At 41.0% G+C, this 20,374-nt stretch overlaps 3 protein-coding genes across 7 annotated transcripts in view; 2 read left to right on the top strand and 1 right to left on the bottom strand.

Moving 5' to 3' along the window:
- Positions 1–8,752, top strand: part of lama5 (laminin, alpha 5) — a 128,856-nt gene extending 120,104 nt beyond the window's left edge. For 3 of the 4 annotated variants that reach the window (XM_022195768.2, XM_051949165.1, XM_051949166.1), the window contains 11 exons: positions 369–499; positions 588–743; positions 2,718–2,850; positions 2,956–3,110; positions 3,862–4,054; positions 4,997–5,134; positions 5,396–5,555; positions 5,661–5,791; positions 5,903–5,996; positions 6,076–6,195; positions 7,387–8,752. In XM_022195768.2, coding sequence (XP_022051460.2) covers positions 369–499; positions 588–743; positions 2,718–2,850; positions 2,956–3,110; positions 3,862–4,054; positions 4,997–5,134; positions 5,396–5,555; positions 5,661–5,791; positions 5,903–5,996; positions 6,076–6,195; positions 7,387–7,535 — 1,560 coding nt within the window. In that variant the 3' untranslated portion in view covers positions 7,536–8,752. The remainder of the gene's footprint in view (positions 1–368; positions 500–587; positions 744–2,717; positions 2,851–2,955; positions 3,111–3,861; positions 4,055–4,996; positions 5,135–5,395; positions 5,556–5,660; positions 5,792–5,902; positions 5,997–6,075; positions 6,196–7,386) is intronic. The other variant, XR_007942383.1, reaches the window with a different exon arrangement.
- Positions 8,753–8,790: 38 nt separating this feature from the next.
- adrm1 (ADRM1 26S proteasome ubiquitin receptor) lies at positions 8,791–15,943 on the bottom strand. 2 transcript variants are annotated; one of them, XM_022195765.2, is made up of 10 exons: positions 15,805–15,943; positions 13,865–14,105; positions 12,871–12,987; positions 12,062–12,272; positions 11,848–11,926; positions 11,589–11,725; positions 10,588–10,725; positions 10,331–10,488; positions 9,906–10,008; positions 8,791–9,304 (listed from the first exon to the last, which is right to left on the bottom strand). In XM_022195765.2, the coding sequence occupies exons 2-10, from the start codon at positions 14,072–14,074 to the stop codon at positions 9,216–9,218; spliced, it is 1,242 nt and encodes a 413-aa protein (XP_022051457.2). In that variant the 5' UTR covers positions 14,075–14,105; positions 15,805–15,943; the 3' UTR covers positions 8,791–9,215. The 2 variants fall into 2 exon arrangements, with proteins under 2 accessions (XP_022051457.2, XP_022051456.2); XM_022195764.2 differs by having other exon boundaries at positions 11,848–11,929.
- Positions 15,922–20,374, top strand: part of LOC110952279 (dnaJ homolog subfamily C member 5-like) — a 29,897-nt gene continuing 25,444 nt past the window's right edge. Inside the window, exon 1 of the mRNA XM_022195767.2 lies at positions 15,922–16,116. The gene's annotated coding sequence lies outside the window, so the exon portion shown is untranslated. The remainder of the gene's footprint in view (positions 16,117–20,374) is intronic.

Consider the following 20,374-nt stretch of genomic DNA (forward strand, 5'->3'; position numbering starts at 1 on the left):
AAAATAAAAAAAAGCAGCATGTAAATTGTCTTGTTTTCTGACTTAGAGAAAAGGTGAATGTTGTTGGCATCTGAATGTCTGCTATGAATGATTTAATCGTATTGTTGTGTTCATTTTGTGCCACTGTTATTCTTAGATTAGTGGTATTAGCACATTTGAGCATCCTCTTTTTGCTGAAAATCCAACAAATCCCACACTCCTTTGTCATTTGGCATAACACCAAAATGCACCCACTTTGCAAAGAAATCCATGATTGTAATGTCAATAGATGCTCATCAAAATGCAGCCAGTCGAGTGTGACGATGATGAAACACTCAAGTATTATCTTGTGTCTTGCAAGCACTGATCCTGGTGTGTTGTGGCTGCAGATTGGTGAGTGTCAGGCAATTTTGCGCGCCGGCCACGTTGTGGTGAATGTCGGCAACACTGTGATCAAGACCCAGAAGACGTACAACGACGACAACAGTCACTATGTCATGATCTACAACAACGTCAATGGGTAGGAGCTGATGTTAGGTGGTCCCGAAGCCAAAAGAGGAACCGGCGCCCAGCTTTGTTTACTGACTTTGTTTGTACTCATTCCTCAGAATGCGTCTGTACATGGACGACGTGCTGGAGAAAGGCAGGGAGGGAACGACCACGGGGAGCAGAGCACCGCCGTTATTAGGAACCTTTGTGGGTGGAACCCCAGACCAAAGCCTCACCAACCTCACTGGATGTATCAGCAACGTTTTCATAAAGAGGTTAGAGAAATATAAAAGCAACACTGAGCTCTGCTGAAGTAATTCTTTACACGCATGGTACATACGTACATTCAGCTTTTATTTTACTCAGCAGTCTACCGGAACAGATTAAAACCAACAATAATATTATCCTGCTGTGAAGTATTTACTGTGTGCCTAAAACATGACTGGTCAATCCACCCATTGTACAACAATTTCTGTTGAATAGTAGATAAAATCAAAGAATTAACAAAAAGGATACAAAAAGGCCAAAAGTGCAAATATTGTCCACATCAAAAATCTGCAATTTTATAAATAGTAATTTATCCCTTTACATGTGTGACCCTAAAATGACACTGTTTACTGTTTAAATCAGCTAATATTTATCATTATGTTGCATATGTTGGCAGGTATTTTGAAAAAAGCAATGTCTATATTATATACAAAGGTATATTTAATTATTTTACAGATTGTTGTTTTCTTAAATTACAGATAATATCTGTTTAGATTTTTAAAAATGTACTCATTTACATGTTTTTTTTTACAAAACTGTAGGAAAAACAACCAAAAACTGTATTTTATAAATGATCACTCGTTTCTCCTTAATTTGTGACCATAAAATTACACAATATTGTTGTATTTAAATCAGCTGAAAATACATTTTTAACAGATATTTGCAGTTATTTTGTCCGTCTGTACAGTTACTGAGTGTTACAGTATTCAGCACCATTTTTTGCATATTTTTGGCACCCTTGCTGCCAGATATTAAAGGTAATATTTTCTACAACTCACAGCTGTATCTTTTACTTGTGACAGCAGTTCTACATCAAGCTGAAATGCTGCTTTAATAAGCTGAGAAAAATGAATTAGAATGCTGTGAATCATGTGTTGGGCATTTTCCACTAGATAGCTGCTAAATAGATTGAAGCCACTTAGAGTGAAGAGGCTTTAAATCCAAATTAGATCAAGAAAGATGAATGTTAAATCAACCAGTTTGTAGCATCTGGAAGTTTCTTTGTATTCAGATCCAGCAGCTAGCAAGTACACAAAAACTTTCCTGTGTGGATTTTTCTTTTACTTTAATAGAAAGAAATTCTGTTATTATTAATGTGGACAAAGTTCAAAACATCTGGAAATCAGTGTGAACTTTTGCTAAATGACTTAATATTGATTTTAGATTAAGACAATATAGTTTTATTAGTTTTAATTTTCATAAATTCCATTTAGTGTCATTTTTGCAGAGAGAGAGAGGAGAAAACTGATTGGCTGTAGTGTGCTTATCCACTGATGCTGCACCTCACTGTAATACACTTTGTCCTTTTGTCAGTTTTGGAAATTATAATTAAGTTTTGATTTGCTGACAAGAAACGGGTAACATTTTTTTATGTGCTAGCATAATTGCAGAAGGGTTTTCTAATCATCAGTTAGTCTTTCAGCACCATTAGCTAACACAATGTAGCATTAGAATGCAGGAGTGATGGTTGCTGGAAATGTTCCTCTGTGCCTCTATGGAGATATTTCATAAAAAATCAGCTGTTTCCAGCTAGAATAGTGATTTACCACATTAGCAATGTGTAGACTGTATTTCTGATTAATGTTATCTTCATCGAAAAAAACACACTTTTCTTTCAAAAAAAAGAGCATTTCTAAGTGACCTCAAACTTTTGAACCATAGTGTAAATCTATGCCTGTTAGCACATATAATAACGCATTTATTTCTAAAAAAGTGACTGCGAACTTTTGAATGGTAGTGTACATATATATTTTTGTTGTTGTTGTTTTTCATCATAGTTTCCGCTGACAAAAAATAACATTGCAGGACATGAACCTCTGACCTCAGTGATACACTCCAATTCAAAGTGCTTCATGGATTAAGGCTATGGTTTTGACGTGGACACAGGCAGCAATATACATAAGCATTTACACAGGCCGAGGTCAAAGCTAAACAAAACAGATATGTATTTTAATGTGTGTGCGTGTGTTTCTTGTCCTCAGGGAAACGAGTCCTCAGACGGTTTTGAACCTGCTGAAAGCTAAAGAAAACATCAACGTTCCTTTGACCTGTCCGGCTGCTAAAAAACCTCAGCAGATCATTGCTGCTCAGTCAAAACACAGCAACAAACCAAAGGTACGCACGCTCATATGCACAGCTCATTCTGCTTTTCCATTAAATACAAATTACAGCCATGAATGTACCTGATGATAAACTTAATGTCCTCTCTGTCTCTGTCAGGGAAAGCACAAGAAGCCATCAGGACCTCGCAGTCGTAACACCAGGGAGTCCTGTCAGGGCGAGCTGTCCGACCAGGAGAGCGGAGCGACGCACTTCAGCGGCTCCACACACAGCTACCAGAGATACGACTCTCTGCCCAGCTCAGTCAGCACAATGTGAGCACAAACACAAACTCTCACCTCACAATCTCATGTTAAACTCAGGAATTATTCTTTTGGAGACAAATAAAGCTAAAAAAAATGAGTGAATATTGCCCTGAAACACCATCAGCACCAATTTACAGCATTTGTCATCTCAAAGCACTTCACATAGTAACATGAAGACTACTAATTATGCAGAGAAACCCAACAAATCTGAAGTTTCCTTTAGATTCCCTTCAAGCAGCACTTACCAGGAGGAGAAAGCAGCAGCAGAAGCAGGCTAAGGGAGGGTAGCTGTCTGCTTCGACTGGTTGTGTTGAGGTTGAAGATGAGAGGATAGCAAGAAGAAAAAAGATACAATAGAGAACAATAAATACTTTTGGAGGTCACTGTGGCCCGTTTCTGCAGATCAGAAATGTTGTGCTCCAGAGCCAGAAATACCTGCAGAGAGGATAAAACAAAAACTGCAGGACAGAGAAGACACAAAGTTAGTGATTTATGATTGCATATAGCTGCATGGAGAGTAAGAGGAGAGTAGAGGAGAGGTGGCCAGTGCATCATGGGAAGTCCCTCAGCAGCAACGGATGGTTCAGGGTGAGCTCTAACTATAAACTTTTAAAAGGGGAAACTTTGAAGCCTAATCTTCAAAATAGAGAGGGTGTCTGTCTCCTGAACTCAATCTGGAAGCTGATTCTGGAGTTTTTCTGTGTCCCGGTATCTGAGAAAACATTAAATAGTCCAGTTCATCCCGTTTGTCTGTCCGCAGGCCACACTTCTCCATGACGGTGAGGATCAACTCCTCTGATGGTCTGGTGCTGTACGCAGCTGGCGGGAAGCGTGGTGAAGCCGTGATGTCACTCGGCGTCTCACACGGCCACCTGCTGCTTCTGTTGGACGGAGGGAAGAGGAAGGTCAGCGTGCGCAGCCACAAGAAGTACAACGATGACCGCTGGCACACGGTGAGGTCAAAGGCACAAATCAGGTCTGCATGTTCACACTGTGCCTGCATGGGTTTTCTGCTGCAGTGGTTGCAATGGTTCCCTCTCATGTGCATTTTAAGTTGTTTGGTGACTCTAAAATGCCTATAGGTGTGTGGTTGGCTGAGATAGGCTGTAGCCCTTCTACAGAATTAAGTATATATAGCCATTTGTAAGATGTTGTCTTGCACTTTAGCCTTCAATTGCTGGTAAAATAAACCTTTTTTTTTAAGAAGGAAAACACCCCAAAACTGTTTAACCTTTAGAAAGTTACACAATAAATTAGATTTTATTGGATTAAATTATCTATAGAGACCAAATCTTTTTTTGTACAAGACTGGAAACATTTTATTTCTGCTGTAAAGTTGGACATTTTAATATGAGTCAATAGGGATTGACTAACTTTTAGAGTCAGCCTCAAGTGGACATTTAAGGAACTGCAGTTTTTAGCACCAAGGTTTTGCAACATGGGGTTTTCTGAGAACCTTTACCTGAATTCATTTGTCATTTAAACTATTTTTTCAGCCACGTGCAAATTAGTGATGTTAGAAGATATGCTCTGATATCACTCATTACAGCTGTGAGAAAAGTAGCAAGTTTAAAGTCTGTCATTAGCCACTGTGTGATTCAGTTGCTATTTACTCCTTTTGAATCCCTCAACATGGGGTGTAAACATAAAAATACCCCTAAAGAATTGTTAATATGGATTGTGGTTTTCTTAACTGAACAATTAGGCAGTTTTTTAAAAAGAGTTGACTTGACTTTTTTTCATACTTCGGTATGAAAAATGCACTTAAACTACCTCTTTACACTGAATCCTGAGACACATAAGCTAACAAGAGGTGTGTTATTAGCTTTGCTACACAAGCAGCACAGCTTCTGAATTGTTTAACATGCTCAGCCTCTCTCCTTATGTCACTCCAGGTCTTCATAAAGCGTGAACGGGAGAAGATCAGTCTGATAGTGGACGGTATCAGAGCTCAGTCTAAGAGAATGCCTGGAGGAGACAGGACTCGTCTCACTGGGTCTTTGTATGTTGGAGGAGTCCCGCCTTCACTGGCAGTAAGCACATTGTCTAACACTGGCAGCACTTTCTTGTGGTTAGGGATATTAATGAATAATTGTTAATCAAATAACTGCTGTTAATAATTTGATAAAGGTGTAATAAAGTTCACTATTTTGGTGCGTTATACAGTTTTCAAATTTTAATTTTCATACCATATCGTAAGAAATGACCCATAAATGTCCTAAACATTCTGTATTCAAAACATAAGCTGGGCTTTGTCTCACTTCTGTTGTTGTCTGTATTGTGATGAACTTCAGGCCCCGGGCACTGGTGGTTTCACTGGCTGTGTGAAGGACCTGACGCTGAACAATGCCCCTACAGGAAGCCCCACTCACAGCCAGGGGACGGTGCCCTGCTTCCAAAGCCCTCTATATCCTGGAGCATACTTCTCCGGACAGGGAGGACACATCGCCATAGGTGGTTACCGTCACTCTTTTCTCATAATTCAGCTGTGTTGGGGCTTGTCGCTTGAGTCCTGCTGTGTTGTTACACCCTGAGTGAAAGCTCTTTTCCTTTCTGCAGATGAGTCCTTGGTTCTGGGACGGGATCTGGAGATCCAGCTGGACGTTCGGCCCGTCTTGGACTCTGGGCTGCTGTTGCATGCTGGGACGTCACCTGACCTACACCTGAGCTTGGTCCTCAGCCAGGGAGAGGTGAGGGGTTGTATTTAGTCCCAAAAGAAGACTTGCTCTGGAGATCTCGATGTATATCATCCTCTAACAAGTAAAAAGTAAAACCTGAAAACACTGTGTGTCTGTGTGCAGGTGACCGTTTCGGTGAACACTGGAAAAGGTGAATTCTCTACCTCCTTCACTCCTGAAGAACCTCTGTGTAACGGACGCTGGCACACAATCACTGGTGAGTTTACGTCAACAAACTGTCTTCCACACTTGTCACTGTTTTGCTGCCCTTTTATAATGCTGATATGTTTCTTCAGTGGTGAAGAAAAACAACGTTCTGCAGCTCAATGTGGATGGAGCCAGCGAGCACAGTGTCGGCCCCAGACACAGCCGCTCTGCAGGGGCCAAAGTGACTGTTTACCTTGGAGGTGTACCCGGTGAGTACACAACACTGATACACACCTCTTTATTTCAGCCATATTTGAGATGTTTCATTAAAGCCACAGCATGTAGTCGGAGTTTGGCATCTCATCACTTCTCACAAACACTGCATGTTTACATAGAAATATCAGGCAGTGCTGAGAACAGATATTATCCTCTGAAGACTACAAATGGAAGGACGGGGGCCAAAGAGCAGGCAGCAAAGCAGGACAGGAAGGAGAGCTGGGAAATTTTTTGAAGTTTGAGTAGACCATTAAATTAGGAAAGTGCATTTTGTAGATGTCACTCTTTCCCTGATCCTCTTTGAGCCATGTCATGTTTTCTCATGAATGTGCACCCTCTTACCACTGGTGGATTTACAAAAATCAGGCAAATGATTCCATTTATCAGAGTTAGAAACTGTGAAAGGAGAAAAACTATGAACCAAATCAAAGTTTAAAATTGTGATACTTCATTAAATCAGTTTATTCTACATGGCTCGTTTTTTTGAAAATCACAACGACAAACAGTTTGCCCCAGATTATGTAAAAGAAACAATATTTCTGCCCTTCTCATCGAAGTCCATAAGCCATTTTTGGGTCATCTGTGAGCAGCAGTGTTTTTTTTGGATGAACTGCAGGCTGTGTTTTAAAAGATCAGAGAGGAGATCACGAAGCAACAGCAACAACGTATTAAAATCTCTATAGTATGTGGTGCCACTATTTATTTTGTCAGTTTCGGCAATGCCTGTAAGTTTTGTGATAATTTTTTTTAAAGATAACATGGATTTTGGTTGGGCTGCACAGTGGATCAGTAGTTCGCACTGTTGCCTAGCAGCTAGATTATCCCTGGTTCACATTCCAGCCTGGGCCTTGGGTCTGTCTGCATGGAATTTCCATGTTCTCCCTGTTCATCCGTCCAAACACACTGTCCAAAACATGCTGAGGTTAATTGGTAACTCTAAATTGTCCGTAGGTGTGATTGTTTGTCTCTATATGTAGCCCTATGATGGACTGGTGACCTGTCCAGAGTGTTCCCTGCCTTCACCCCTAAGTCAGGAGCCCCCCTACGACCCTAGTGAAGATTAAGCGGTATATAGAGAATAGATGGATGGAAGATACCGAGGCTTGGGGGTGCATAGGGTTAAGATGAGGATCTGCATACTTCTTTCATATCTTTAATATGATCTTCCCCTTTCTGTCCACCAGGTGGCGTCACAGTGCCCGGTCTACCTGCTGGCCTTCCAGCCTTCCACGGCTGCATCCGCCAAGCAACCATCAACCACAGGCCTGCCATGTTGTCCAAACCGCTCGCGTTGCACGGAGCTGTGGGGACGCAGGGCTGCCCTCAGATGTAGACCCACCACACAGTCTTATCCTCACATTCCCCGACTACAAAACACTGGTGGTGGGTGTCATGTTACTATAGCTAATTTAAAATACCTATATTAATATTTATTTTCTATTTTCAGAAAAATGTATATTTTATATTTTCCCATGTGTCGTGACAATATTACTGGTTTGTTTTTGTGCTACAGGGTGCTACAGCAGTGACAAGTCTGCACAGAGATGCACTGATACAAGGTGTTACAATAAACATCCTAAATCAGTTATAAAATGTGTAGTATATTGTAAATAAAAGTGACACGACTTGATTTTATTAGCTTTTTTCTGTAAACGAATGATGAAAAAAATCAAAAGATATCACTGAATCTGACAATATATTGAAGTAAAAGCTGTGTACAGGTGTGTATCGTGCATCTCTAGCAGAGAACGTTAATATACCTACTGAGTCGGTACACTGTGAACACTGTGATACATGAGCAATGTCCTCAGGCAGCGCAGATGGGTAATGATGCCTGCGACAGGGACTGGGACTGAACTTCTGGGAATATTACAGTTAATTAAGTCTCAGCCACAAAAGAGTTGAGTATGTCTGTGAAAACACAACGTAAAAAGGGATGAAAGCTGATCACAATACCAATAGTATTATACCTCTGTTAAAATCTATACTTGCTTTGATTTTAGCTTTTGTTCTGTATTAAAAAAACCTGTTGCTTTTTAGGCCTCCTCATATGTTATTTCTGGAAGTGGATTTATGGTTGTTCTGGCACATTTTGGAAGCTCGAATCTGAAGTTTGGCTTAAACCAAAAACGTTGAAGGGTCTTTTCAGTGTGATGCGTGCGTTTAGAAACACCGCTTGTGACGTTGGCATTCTGACCACTAGCCATTATTTTTATCACTCTGGCTTCACGAGGCGAAACATAGACTGGACATCAAGATGGACGAATCCTCCATGATGAAACCCTCACTCACCACGCTTTGCAGTAACACAACCTCTCATTCCCACCTTCAACATCCCTCCCCCGTCTGTCTCCTGTCTGTCACAGGCAGCGCTTCCCATCTCTATCCCGCTATATATGTAAACATGTACCAAACAAAGAGTGTGAAGCTTGTATGGAATATAACCGCAAATATCTCACAGAGAGAATAAGCTGTCCAACCCCCTCACTCCCAGCCCTCGCGTGTTGTAAATGTATGTTTAAATAAAGTTTCTTTTTCATATAAACTGTACACTTGGGTGTTTGGGTCCCATCTGCACAAGAGACGACTTTAGGTGCATCGTGATCTTTTTATTATCAAGAGTTAATCACAAAAGAGCCTGGAAGTGTCATCACTCACTCAGACTCCAACAGTCAGTACTGTGGTGGAACAACAGAAAGAAATCTTAAGGCTCAGTCCCCCTTTATTTAAAAAAAAACAAAAACTGCCCCTCTCATTTAGAGTAAAACATGTGGTCAATAGAAAGCAGTTCCTGAAAAAGAGGTGAAACAAAAACTTCAACATGGTGGCGCCGTGAAAACTGACCCGACTTTCATCTGTTCACAGCTCTGCTGACCCTGTGTTGTCCGTCCTGAGTGGAGCACAGTGTTGCTTTTGGTATAGAAAACTTTAAGACAACACTAAAGATGGGGAGGTAAAGAAGAAAAGAGCAGAAAAGGAATCACAGATTTTCTAACACTCGGCAGGTTGAGCTTTAATCCAGACTCATGTCCTCGTCATCCTCTTTCTTCTCTTTGGAGTCTCCTTTACTGCCCTGCATGGCTCTGGCAAACGCCTCCACATCTGATGAGGAGAAAGACAGATAAATAACAGAAGGAAAGAGATGCCTTCTTCTAGTGCAATAATCAAAGTGTTGTCTCAGACATACAAAGCAGGGAGCTTCTGAAGTCCAGTATAAAACTTCTGCATTGTATTTAGTGTCAAACTCTGCTACAGCAAAGCAACCAAAAGCCACCACAAGATTTATTGAACTAAGATTCTGGAAGTGTCAAATAGGGATGAGTACCAAAACATGGTATTAGCTGGGCCCCGGGAATAAATCAGCGAATAGTGGAGGATCACTACAGCCTGTTTTCATCAGGTCTGCTGATGGAAAAATTAGTAAATGGATTTCTTTCCTCACTTAGCAGTGAAACCCTCATGGCATATTCTTAACTACTGCTCAGAAATTCTGTTTCAGATCTCAGCAGGGCAGATTACGTGATTTGGAGGCTGCAACAAAACTCTGTCTTGCTTTATCTTCACCCTTTCATTGACTAGGTGTTGGTGTTGGCAGTGGTAGAAGAACTCAAACAGTTTCTTCTTCAATATAACTATTATCTGCGAAGTCAGTATTTTTGTTGAAAGAAGAGTCAGACACCTCTTATGTCTGTGTTTGTCTCACCTCCCCTGTTGGCGGCGTCCACTGCCTCTGCCGGCAGACCAAACTGACTCATGAGAGGGCCGAGCTGCCCAGAGGCCAAGGCACTGCTGAACATACTCATCGACTAGAGAGGGGAGAGGTTACAGTCAGTGAACTTGTTTCAAAAGCTGATGACATCAAACTGCAGGAATTAAAACACGCTTAGGTCCCAACAGACTGCAGTGGCATGTTACAATTACTGTTAACAAAATGACACCAGGATGGAGAAGACCAGGACTTCTAATCTTAGTTGTCTCCAAACACATTTTTCAATCTTTGCTTGCTCTGATTACAACGGAGTGTGTTCAGCCAATCAGGAGCAGGCATGCTGACTTTGATTACTGCTATGGCCCGTTTGTCTTCAAAGAAAGAACATGTCTTGACCAGTGTTTAGGAATCCCTCCTACCTGCTGGAACTGGGGTGAGTTGAGGGTGTTCTGAATCTCCTCGGCACTCTGCGGTAAACTTTCTCCACTGGGTAGAAAGGGCAGGAGCCTCTGCTGGACCTCAGCATTAGTCAGGATGGGAGCCATCATCTCTGGGGTGCAAACACTGGCAAGATCCACTGCACAGGAGTATAGAAGTAGTTGTAGTTACTGAAACAGTCTCTCTCCTTTCTTGACTGTCTGACAGTAGCAGATCTAGTCAGTAATCTGTCACTCACCTGCTGCGCCCTGACCAGCCGCCGCCGCCGCCGGGACGTTCATGGTGGCGAGGATGCTCTGGAGGTCACTGAGCTGGATGGGCTGGTGAGGAGACGGACTTCCAGTAGAGGCTGGGACCACTGATGTCTGAGCTGAGGCTAGAAATGAGACAAGGAGGTGTTAAAAGGTTTTCAGAAAAAAATGGAACATATCACACTCCCTGTTTTGCACTGTTCATTTAAATGATAGGCATGCTTGCTTTCTCTACAAGTATTTTAAGAACCTAGCACGTATTGGACATGAAATGGGACATTCCAGTATTATTTAGTGATCAAATTATGCAGCACTGTTAAAGGTTTCATCAAGGAGGCGTCGATGGGACCCAAACATAACGGCCATCACTGATTTCATTTCAGCCTCTCAGTTAGAAGGGTTTTCTGCTATTCTTTAAGAGACAAGAAACTTCAGAAATTTTACGGAGCAAATGAAAAATCGTCCAGTCTCCAAGCAGTTCCTGCATTTTTTTTCCTGATCCTGTCCCATTTTTACTCACTGTGGGCTCTATCAAAGATACTGTTTGTTTATTTATTACTGTTAGTTTTTGACAAATCTTTTCATGAAATTCTGAAATATCAGCTTAAGCTCAAATTCGGACCAACATTATGATAGAACAGCATGTCACATAAGAGTAGCTCCAGGATCGTCTGAACTTTGAACATCTGACAATTCTTTCTGCCATTACAGTTTCTACTTGTTCGTGGTGTAATTTTGTCCATTTTTTTTATATAAATAACCTGCCTTTAAAAACCACTAGCAGGTTTTGGAGCATCAGAGGGATAATTAGTAAATACAGCAAATAATGTGAAGAGGAATCTGAGACAAAAAATACAGCTGCAGCCTCATTACCTATAACACAAATTTGAAAACGATGCACGTTTTACTCTGACTAGCATGAAGCCGGAAAGGGGACTGTGGTTCTGAATTGTGACAGACGGACACAGCAGTAGTGCACTTCATGTACCCGGTGTGGAGGGAGCAACCCCAGTAGAGGAGGTAGTTGAGGCAGCAGGAGCTACAGGGGTGGCGGGGGCCTGGGTGGAGCTCAGTCTGGGGGCTGCACCAGAAGAAGGAGTGGCTGCTGCCGATTGGCTACGAGAGCTGGGAGAAGACAGAAAAGAAACAAGGAACATAACTCACCACAATTTGAGCAGTAATTCATGATATTTGCTGAATTAACTCCAGTGATGTTGGTGATGTGAGCCGTTTGGGGTCCGCCTCACCTGGAGGAGGAGCTGCTGGTAGCTGGTCCTCCACTGCCCAGCAAGTTGGCCAGTCCTGGTCCTGCTAGGGCTCCCAGGCCTCCTTAGACAAACACAAACAAATCAAAACAGGCCCAAAGTGATCCCTATTTTATTCAGAATGTACTCCGGTTGTGAGTCGAGGACGTATTTCAGGCTGCTAATATTCCACAAAGAAATATCCAGAGCTGCTCACCCAGTCCACCTAATCCTGTTGGTCCAATCAGCTGCATCAGCTGGTTATGGCTCATATTTCCCAGCAGGTTCTGCAGGCCTCCCTCCCCTCCGAGTGCAGATAGTTCGTGGCCGCTGCCGCCTCCGCTGCCAGGCGCTCCAGGAATGGGAGGGTTGTTCAGGTACTCGTTCACCTTACGACAGTACTCCTCATCCTTGTCCGTCTTTGGCTCCTGATGGAAATGAGGCACACAAAAGTTCTTTGGAATCCAAACGATACGTTTTCACTGACCAAATTAAAGCTCTCAATTCTTTTTCCTCAAGTTACTTTAGTGCGGTATCAAAGAACAGCTTTGAACGCAATCAGAAAGATTTAAAAAAAAAAAAACAAGACAAGAAGAATAGTGTGCTTTTGTTCCTTTCACAAACTACACTGTAAACACACCCATGGAAAGCAATTTCGAAAAAAATTAGCACTGCTGTGGGGCAGAAACTCCTTTTTTTAAAAAAAAAAAAAAAAGGTCCAAGTTTTACCAAAACATGCCTTTCATTTCTTATTTGAATAAAAGTATCATTCCGGAATATAACAGATAAAAAAAAGAGTCAACAAAGGCCAAATATACTGAGAATGAATGTCAAATACAGCCATGCATACCCTGTCATCATGAATGAATGTACAGTAACAAACCCTCTTCTTCTCTGCTCATCACTGCCTCCCTCTTCATTTTCCCACTCAGTTTCTCTCTATTACACAGCCATCTGCTTTGACCTCCTTTCACATCTTTAGTTCTTTGCCCTTTAAAGGACAGATGAGCTGCAGCTTCTTCTCACCTGCATCCAGAAGAACAGCCTCTTGGACCCGGCCTTGAACTTCAGCACATAGACACGTCCAGTGGTGCACTGGTTCACCCTCTTAAATTCACAGTCATCAGGAAAGATGATCAGATCCTAGAACAAAGAAGACACAGGGCAAGACAAATCAGAGGCAGTGAGGATGAGAACACAGCGGCTGCCCTGACACAACAAATAATCATCAATGAGACAGTCAAAAGGGGAAAACCAAGGCAGCAACATCACTGCAGCGCTGAAATAAAGACACGGCCACCTTGCCTGCTCTGTGGAAGGAAGCTAAATCAGGATTCAGCCTTGTGTTGGCATTGTTTATATCAAAACGGTTCATCTGAGCAAATGCAGAAGGAATAAAAACGAGAAAAATGACAAACTGAGTTGACAGTCTTTTATTCTGATTGTAGGATTGCTGTTTTCCTGAAAGTCTTACCAAGCTAGCTGTCAATATCTTTACTGGTTATTTCAATATCAACACTGAAGAATGGCACAGTTGTTTGCTGAAAGCCTGCATCATTAAGTACAAGTTCTAATCCCATTCTGGTAGCCTGATCTGTTGGCTTAGTTAAGGATCTCATCAATTAAAGGGGTTTACATGATGGTCTTGAATTCTATTGAGAGACAGACCTAAAATCATCACATATTGACAAAACTAACCACTGGCATTGCGAGATTTAGCAATTAGCAAATCTTATTTCCTTGTAAATGCTACAGTACAGATATGCTAAAATATGTGTGAAGGGATTTAAGTATGTTCATATTTCAACCAAAGATCAGTCAAGTAATTTTTCAGCTGTTATGTGCCAGCGCAAATCTAACAATTTAAAGTTTGCTTGTGATGTCTTAAAGTGAAATAAAATGACTATCAGATTGTCTGATTGTGATGATTGGTGTCTGTTTCGCTAGCCAAGCTTTTGATAAATCCACACTGACAGTGTAAAGTGTAAATAATGGAAGTGATTAGTTTAGCACGACTCACATCATCAACGTTCCCTGTGGTCCTGTCCTTCCAACAGAAGTGAATCAACGAGTCATCAGACTGCTGGATGTACACTGTGCCCTTTCGTTTGTCCGGTGTCACCGTGTTCCCTTTCAAGGTCATTTTACCAGCTCGAAACTCCACCAGGTACTTGCTGGAGCTTCCCCTGGAGCCACTGACCAGGCTTGGAAAGAGAGCGCCTGACGACATCTTTCAATCCCTTTGCTAACCGTCTCAGACACTGATGGGAACCAAAATGGAGTCAGTTGAACAAGCTCAGACAAGTATTTGAATGTGACAGAACCGTTTCTGATGCACTCATGTCAAAGCAACATTCAAACACTCTAATGTCCATTTAAGTTTGTGGGCAGATTAAGTACAAATTAGGGCTGCTACTAACAAGTATTTTCATTATCTAGTAATCAGTCAGTTAATTTTTGTTTTGTCCACAACTCAAAGATTTTACAGTTACGATCAAAGAGGAGTAAAAACAAAAGCTGAAAAAACTGTCTTCTAAAAAGCTGGAATCAAAGCATTTAGACATTTTATTTATATTTTATTCATCAATATGCTTTTTTTGGAAACATAGTTTTTAGGAATGTGATTTTGCACTTGGAGGTTTTAAGCATTCACATCAAAGCAAACGACCCATTTAATGAAAACGATTTTGGTTTACCTTTCTTACTATATATTTCTGTATGTTATCGAAAACTGTCAGTAGAATGTTGTTTTGCTTCCATGACCTCCTCTAGAATGTGAAGAAAGTGAGTGGTTGTAGATTTACAGCCACTCCTTGTTGAAAAAAAAAAAACGCTTCTCCTTGTAACAAACCATTTGCCTGATGCAAACCCAACACCAAAACATCGCAAATATATGTATTTTTGCAAGTTAGATAAAAAATACTAGGATCAATAAAATAATAAACATAACAGTTGCAAATTATTATAACAGCTGACGAATAATCCATTAATTATTGCAAGTATATAACAGAAATTCTACTTCTTTTCAAACTTATATACCTGAAAAATAAAGTGCTTATTGTGATAGTGTAAAATCTGAAAGGTACCTGGTCAACTTGTGCGTATTCAAACTCGTGCGTACGCAAGGGTAAGGGACGACAATTCAGCAGCTGCCAGTGGTTTATAAATCCATGTTTGATCACCATAAATAAATAAAACACTGATTTTACATTCACTCAATACACACAAGTTGGCATACGCACGAGTTGACCAGTATCCATCTGAAATTTCTCTTGCATACATGTGGATACAACGAATACAATCTTTTAATTTATTTTCACGTTTTGTAATTTTATTTCACACACTCTCTATCACAGCTATTTTTAATTATAACTTCTACGTTTTAATACATTACGCACTTTTCCACTCAGAAATACATTGCTGAACTCCAACAGACATATTTGATTCCGGAATTACTTTAACAAGTCAATAATGTTCTACTCAGTCTGATGCAAGCAACCTAAACTCTTCAACCTAAAATAAAAGAGTTATGTACAGCACTTGGCTTTACATGGCCAGCGGTTGGTCATTTATAATTTCGATTATTATAGCTATTTCGTATAGAATTAATACCGCAAATCTAACAGCTGGACATCATTGTGTTGTCGATTTCCGTTCCAAAAGTTTCACTAGTACCGTGTTGCTTGTTTTACAAAGATTTTTAAAAGCAGAGCTAACAAAAACAGCAGTTAGCCAACTAGCTCGCTATCGTTAGCTGTGAGGAGTTCGGGCTGTGTCATTCTGGTTGCCAATGCTAACGTTAGCCCATGACAAGGCTAAACCGATAATCGACACAGGCCAAAGTGTTACTTGCTTTTTCTAGCTAAAGTCACTTAAAATTCAGTAAAAACTTAGAATATGAGTGCATTTTGAGAGTTTTCGAGTGAAATAAAAAACATTTAAGGTTTTGCGTTCAAATACCTGAAGTTGTGTTGGCAGAATTCACAAACAAGTTTTCTTCTTCGCGTCGCCTCCTTGTAACGTAGCGTATTGTGAGCGCGCCAGCGGGAGCGAGCAGAGGGGGAGTGGGAGGGTTTCCTTGCGATCGTTGTGCTCGGACTGACAGCTCGTTCGCTCCCGGTGTAGCCGTTACCTCGGTGGCTTTACTACCGGCTGTTTGAATGGTTTAGCGGCGGAAAACAAGGCGCAACTGGGATGCGAGTATTATAAAACTCGAGTTAGGCTCCAGTGAAAAAGAGAAACAGAAGCCACACTGCTCGGGAGTGAGAAAAGGTAAGAAGTGCACAGAGTTAGCCCAATGGGCTAACATTAGTCAGCTTTGCTGCCCTTGGATTAGTTAGCGAGCTAAGTGCTAGCTTTCTTATTCAAACCACTCATATCGCTTAGTGCAGGCTAGGCTATGGACGGGCTAACCAACATGGATGCTGGTTGTGTTCCTGTGATGCGGTGTCTGGAGATTATCCGCTTTAACTACGGTTTGATTCCCGAGACAACCGGTATATTCTAGTTCAGCTGCCAGTCACGAAGCGAGAGCCCCGCTGTAAGTTATGTGAGGGTAAGCAGACCTGGATTTAGATCTCAGGGCGTCAAATCGATTGTTGTTGGTTCAAACGTGACTAATTTAGCCAGTCTTGAGTAAAACAGTGAGCACACAACACAGGATAAATCCGGATTTGCAGTCTGTAGCCAGTGTGCTTTGGATCTCAAAGCTGGTGTCTGCCTTTAGAAATGTTGAAGAGACAGGTGCAACTTGCAAATTGATCAATAGCATGGCTGCGTAATCGCTGGGTTATTTTAAAATGTGTAGCTAAATGGTCAAAATCGTTTTGGTTGTATTGTCCTTAATGGGGCAGTGTCTATTATTGGTTTGGCTTGTGGAAAAAGCAGAGCTGTCTTTTTTAGCCTGCGTGATGTGTATATGGAGTGGCAGGTGGTATTACAAGCTGCAGACTGGGTGGATGTGTGAGTGGATGCATGTTGGTAACAGAGGATGTCAAAACAATCTAATTACAAAAAGTTTAGTATACAGTCGCAGTTTGGGATCCATAGCCCCTTACTTTGGGCGTATTTTAACGGCAGTTGGAGTCTTTTTAGTCAGATTGCTGTTAGGTCCATTGTAAGTCATGTAGCAGTCAGTACATCACTTCTTTGAGTGTGTCATTCCCAGTAGTGACTTTAAGCACTAATCATCAAAGACTTGTTTCCTAATAAGTTCTAGAAAGATGCTTAGGGCTGGACAGAAGTACCGGTAAGTGAAATATAATGTTAATGAACTGTTGCAGATTTTAGTGGAAATATGTGTTGATCTTACTATAATGTACTGTGTCTGCATAATGTTGGTATTGGTCAATATTGTAACTTCCAATAATTTTCATTGCTTGATGTGTTCGTTGGCCAATCAGAATTTCAGCAAATGGTGAAAAATGTTGATCAGTACTTCCCAAAGCCCTAGACGATGTCCTCAAATGTCTTGCTTTGTCCACAACCTAAAGATGTTTAGGTTTCTGTCACAAAAGAATTAAGATACCAGAAAATATAAAAATTTAGAAGCTGTTAGAGAATTAGAGAATTAGAGAATACATTTTTTACAGAAAATACTTAAAATAATACTTTATTAGTTAATACTTTATAACTGGTGTGTGTGTGTGTGTGTGTGTGTGTGTGTGTGTGTGTGTGTGTGTGCGTGCACAGTCAACATCAGTATAAGAGCTGGTGTGGTATCGTCATTTGGCTGCTAGAAATCAATTGCTTTATGTAGGTGACCAGCACTTTGATTAGGACAAGCTTTTAGTCATAAAAATCTACTTTTTGCACATTTTTCGGCTGCATCTTTGAAGGTTTATATATAAAATTAGCCTAATTAGCATATATAGTTGTGTATTGTTTCACGTTAGTGGTTTACCAATGAGTTTTTTGTCAGGGCCGTTAGCGAAGAGACTGATCACTGATGTTTGCAATCAAACAATGAAATTATTTTTGTCAGAATGTAAAGCAACGCCAAATCCTACACTACACTTTCCGAAAAGAATTGGTTATTTATGTTTTACTTATGTCTAATTAAAGGGGAACTTTTCAACATTTGTCCATCTATTTTGATAGGCTATTACCTGTGATGTGTAACCAGTCAGACAGTTCTATAGCGGGTCAATGCCTCAGAGTACAAAGTGGTGATTACAGATAGAGGGAGCTTCATCAGACCTGAGGCAATTAATTTGTTTCATCAGAATTATCATTTTTAAGCTTAATGTCAAAAATGCTAAATGTTGGATTTGATAATCAGACTGATTATGATCCGCCCCTATTTCACACAGAGCATTTATACACATTCATGAAATAGTTTGTATTGCTGAAAATTGCCTTTGTGATTAATTAATGCATGATCAGTCCTGTAACTACAGCTGCACATCTCACCAGATTAATGGTACTTGGGGTTGCCCACGAAGAAGCATTTTTAAATGTAATCACTGAAAAAATACCCTTGTGTTTTTATTCCGACATCCTCAAGTAAAAACACTTCACATTGATGTCAGTGGCAAAAATGCATAACTGAAGCAGTGCACCTGTATTGAAATGACAAAGTATACAAACTTAGAGTCCCTGGCTACATGCAGTTTAAGCCCTTTTAGTGAACAGCCTTATCCAGGTCATAGCATCTCCAGTCACACAGGCAGGCAGATAGGAAAACATTTTCTTTTGTATGTGTGTGTTTTTTTTGGGGCAGCCATTAGTGGCCTGTAGGCAACATTGAATTCAGATGACTCGTGATCATCTGTTTATGATATACTTCCATTGATAAAGTGCTTTGATAATGCATAAATGCATCAACCTCGAGGACTACCATTTACCAGGCAGGTATCTCTGAAGCATGACGTTCAGCACTCAGTTGTCTTCTAACATTGTCCCGGAAACATTTGACCAAATCGTATTATTTGTCTGAGTCAGCTGGTGCGTACGAGTTGAGGGGAATACGATGCAGTGGATGATCTCATCAGTATCATCTGGTACGAGTGGTCATGAGTGACTCACATAAAAGCAATCAGGTTACACTGAGATAACACAGCAGTAGTAGGTCAGAGAGGGAGGTGGTCATGGCTGCAACACTGCAGTTCCACTGCGAGTGAAATGTGCTTTAATTCACTGGTAGGTTATTGTAAGAACCGGTCCTGCAGCTTACATTACTTTCACTTTCCATTATTTTATATGTCATGTCATTTCAGTTATTAAACATGCCTTTTCTCAACTTTCTGGGTAACTGCATGCAGCTGTAGTGCAGTGTCAGAGAGTCTCAGCCATGACCCTTGAAAACCTAAAATTATCCCCCAGCTGGGACTCCTAGTTTGGCTCACTGGTATTGATATTTGTACCCTGACATGGCAGGCTGACAGAGTTTGTATCCAATTGCTGACATTAAAATCAGAAGGGCTGCAGACGACTGCAGTAACTGAGATTTAGAGATCCACTTGATTTATGGCTGATTGATGCTAATTTTTCTTCTCATTTAATAAGGAAGTCCATCTCTGTCTGTATTTTTCTATAGTGATTTGCGTTATGCTAGTTTATACAATGTTTCTGAAAGCAGAGTAATGCAAAATTTCAGCATGCTTGAACATTTTATGCATGCATAACATGAATACAATGACGTAGTTTTCTTGTTTTGCCCAGGGAATGCGTATTTTTTGAAAAGAACTGTGTGTTTCATGTCTGCAGCTTCCAGTGGGGAGTCAACCTATCACTGCCCAAATATGATTATTCCACCACGGGAGGGTGAATTAATATGTGACGGCATCAACAATCAGTCAAAATGGATATTGTGAATCGCTACTTGAATTCTTTTACTTAGATATTTTGTTTATTTTTATTGGTTGTTCGGACAATACAAGCAGTTTGAAGAAAACAGTGTGGAGTTTGGAGACTCATAGGACATTCGACACGATTTTCACAGACTACAGGGTCAAGAAATGGGCTAAATGACAGTCTGTTACTGGGACATTTCCTAAAGGCAACGTACATAAAGTGACTGGTTGCTGCTGATAGCCACAAGTCATGAGTCTTGTCATGAGCGTTTCCTGATGGTGTTACAGTCACGTGATCATAAGTCACACGGGGCTGCCAAATATTCACCTTCGGTTTCCCGTCTGCTGTGGCGTCACACTTTCACTGTCCCTGCCTCTTTCTCACCCTGATTCAGTCACTTCTTTTTGTCTCGCCACTCCGTCTCTGTCTCCCTGACCCACCTGTCATGCCTCTGTCGTCCTCTGTCGTTTCATCTTCATCACTCTGTCCGATCCTGTCTCTCTCCGCCCGTCCTCCCCTGTCGTCTTTGACAGTGATTTAGCACAGATTTGTTCTGGGGTGTGTCAGATGTGCTCTGCAATGTGACGTAGGACATTCTTTAATAAAATATCTAGACAAGAGAAGGTGTGATGTGAGAGTTTCACAGCAAACCCGTTAATTATATTCAAGCATAATTTGTGCAAGGCCCCCATTTTTATCAAGAAAACACTATTAATAGCTGTGCTGGCTTCACCAT

Source organism: Acanthochromis polyacanthus, chromosome 6 (assembly GCF_021347895.1).
Source record: "Acanthochromis polyacanthus isolate Apoly-LR-REF ecotype Palm Island chromosome 6, KAUST_Apoly_ChrSc, whole genome shotgun sequence".
Taxonomy (NCBI): Eukaryota; Metazoa; Chordata; class Actinopteri; family Pomacentridae; genus Acanthochromis; species Acanthochromis polyacanthus.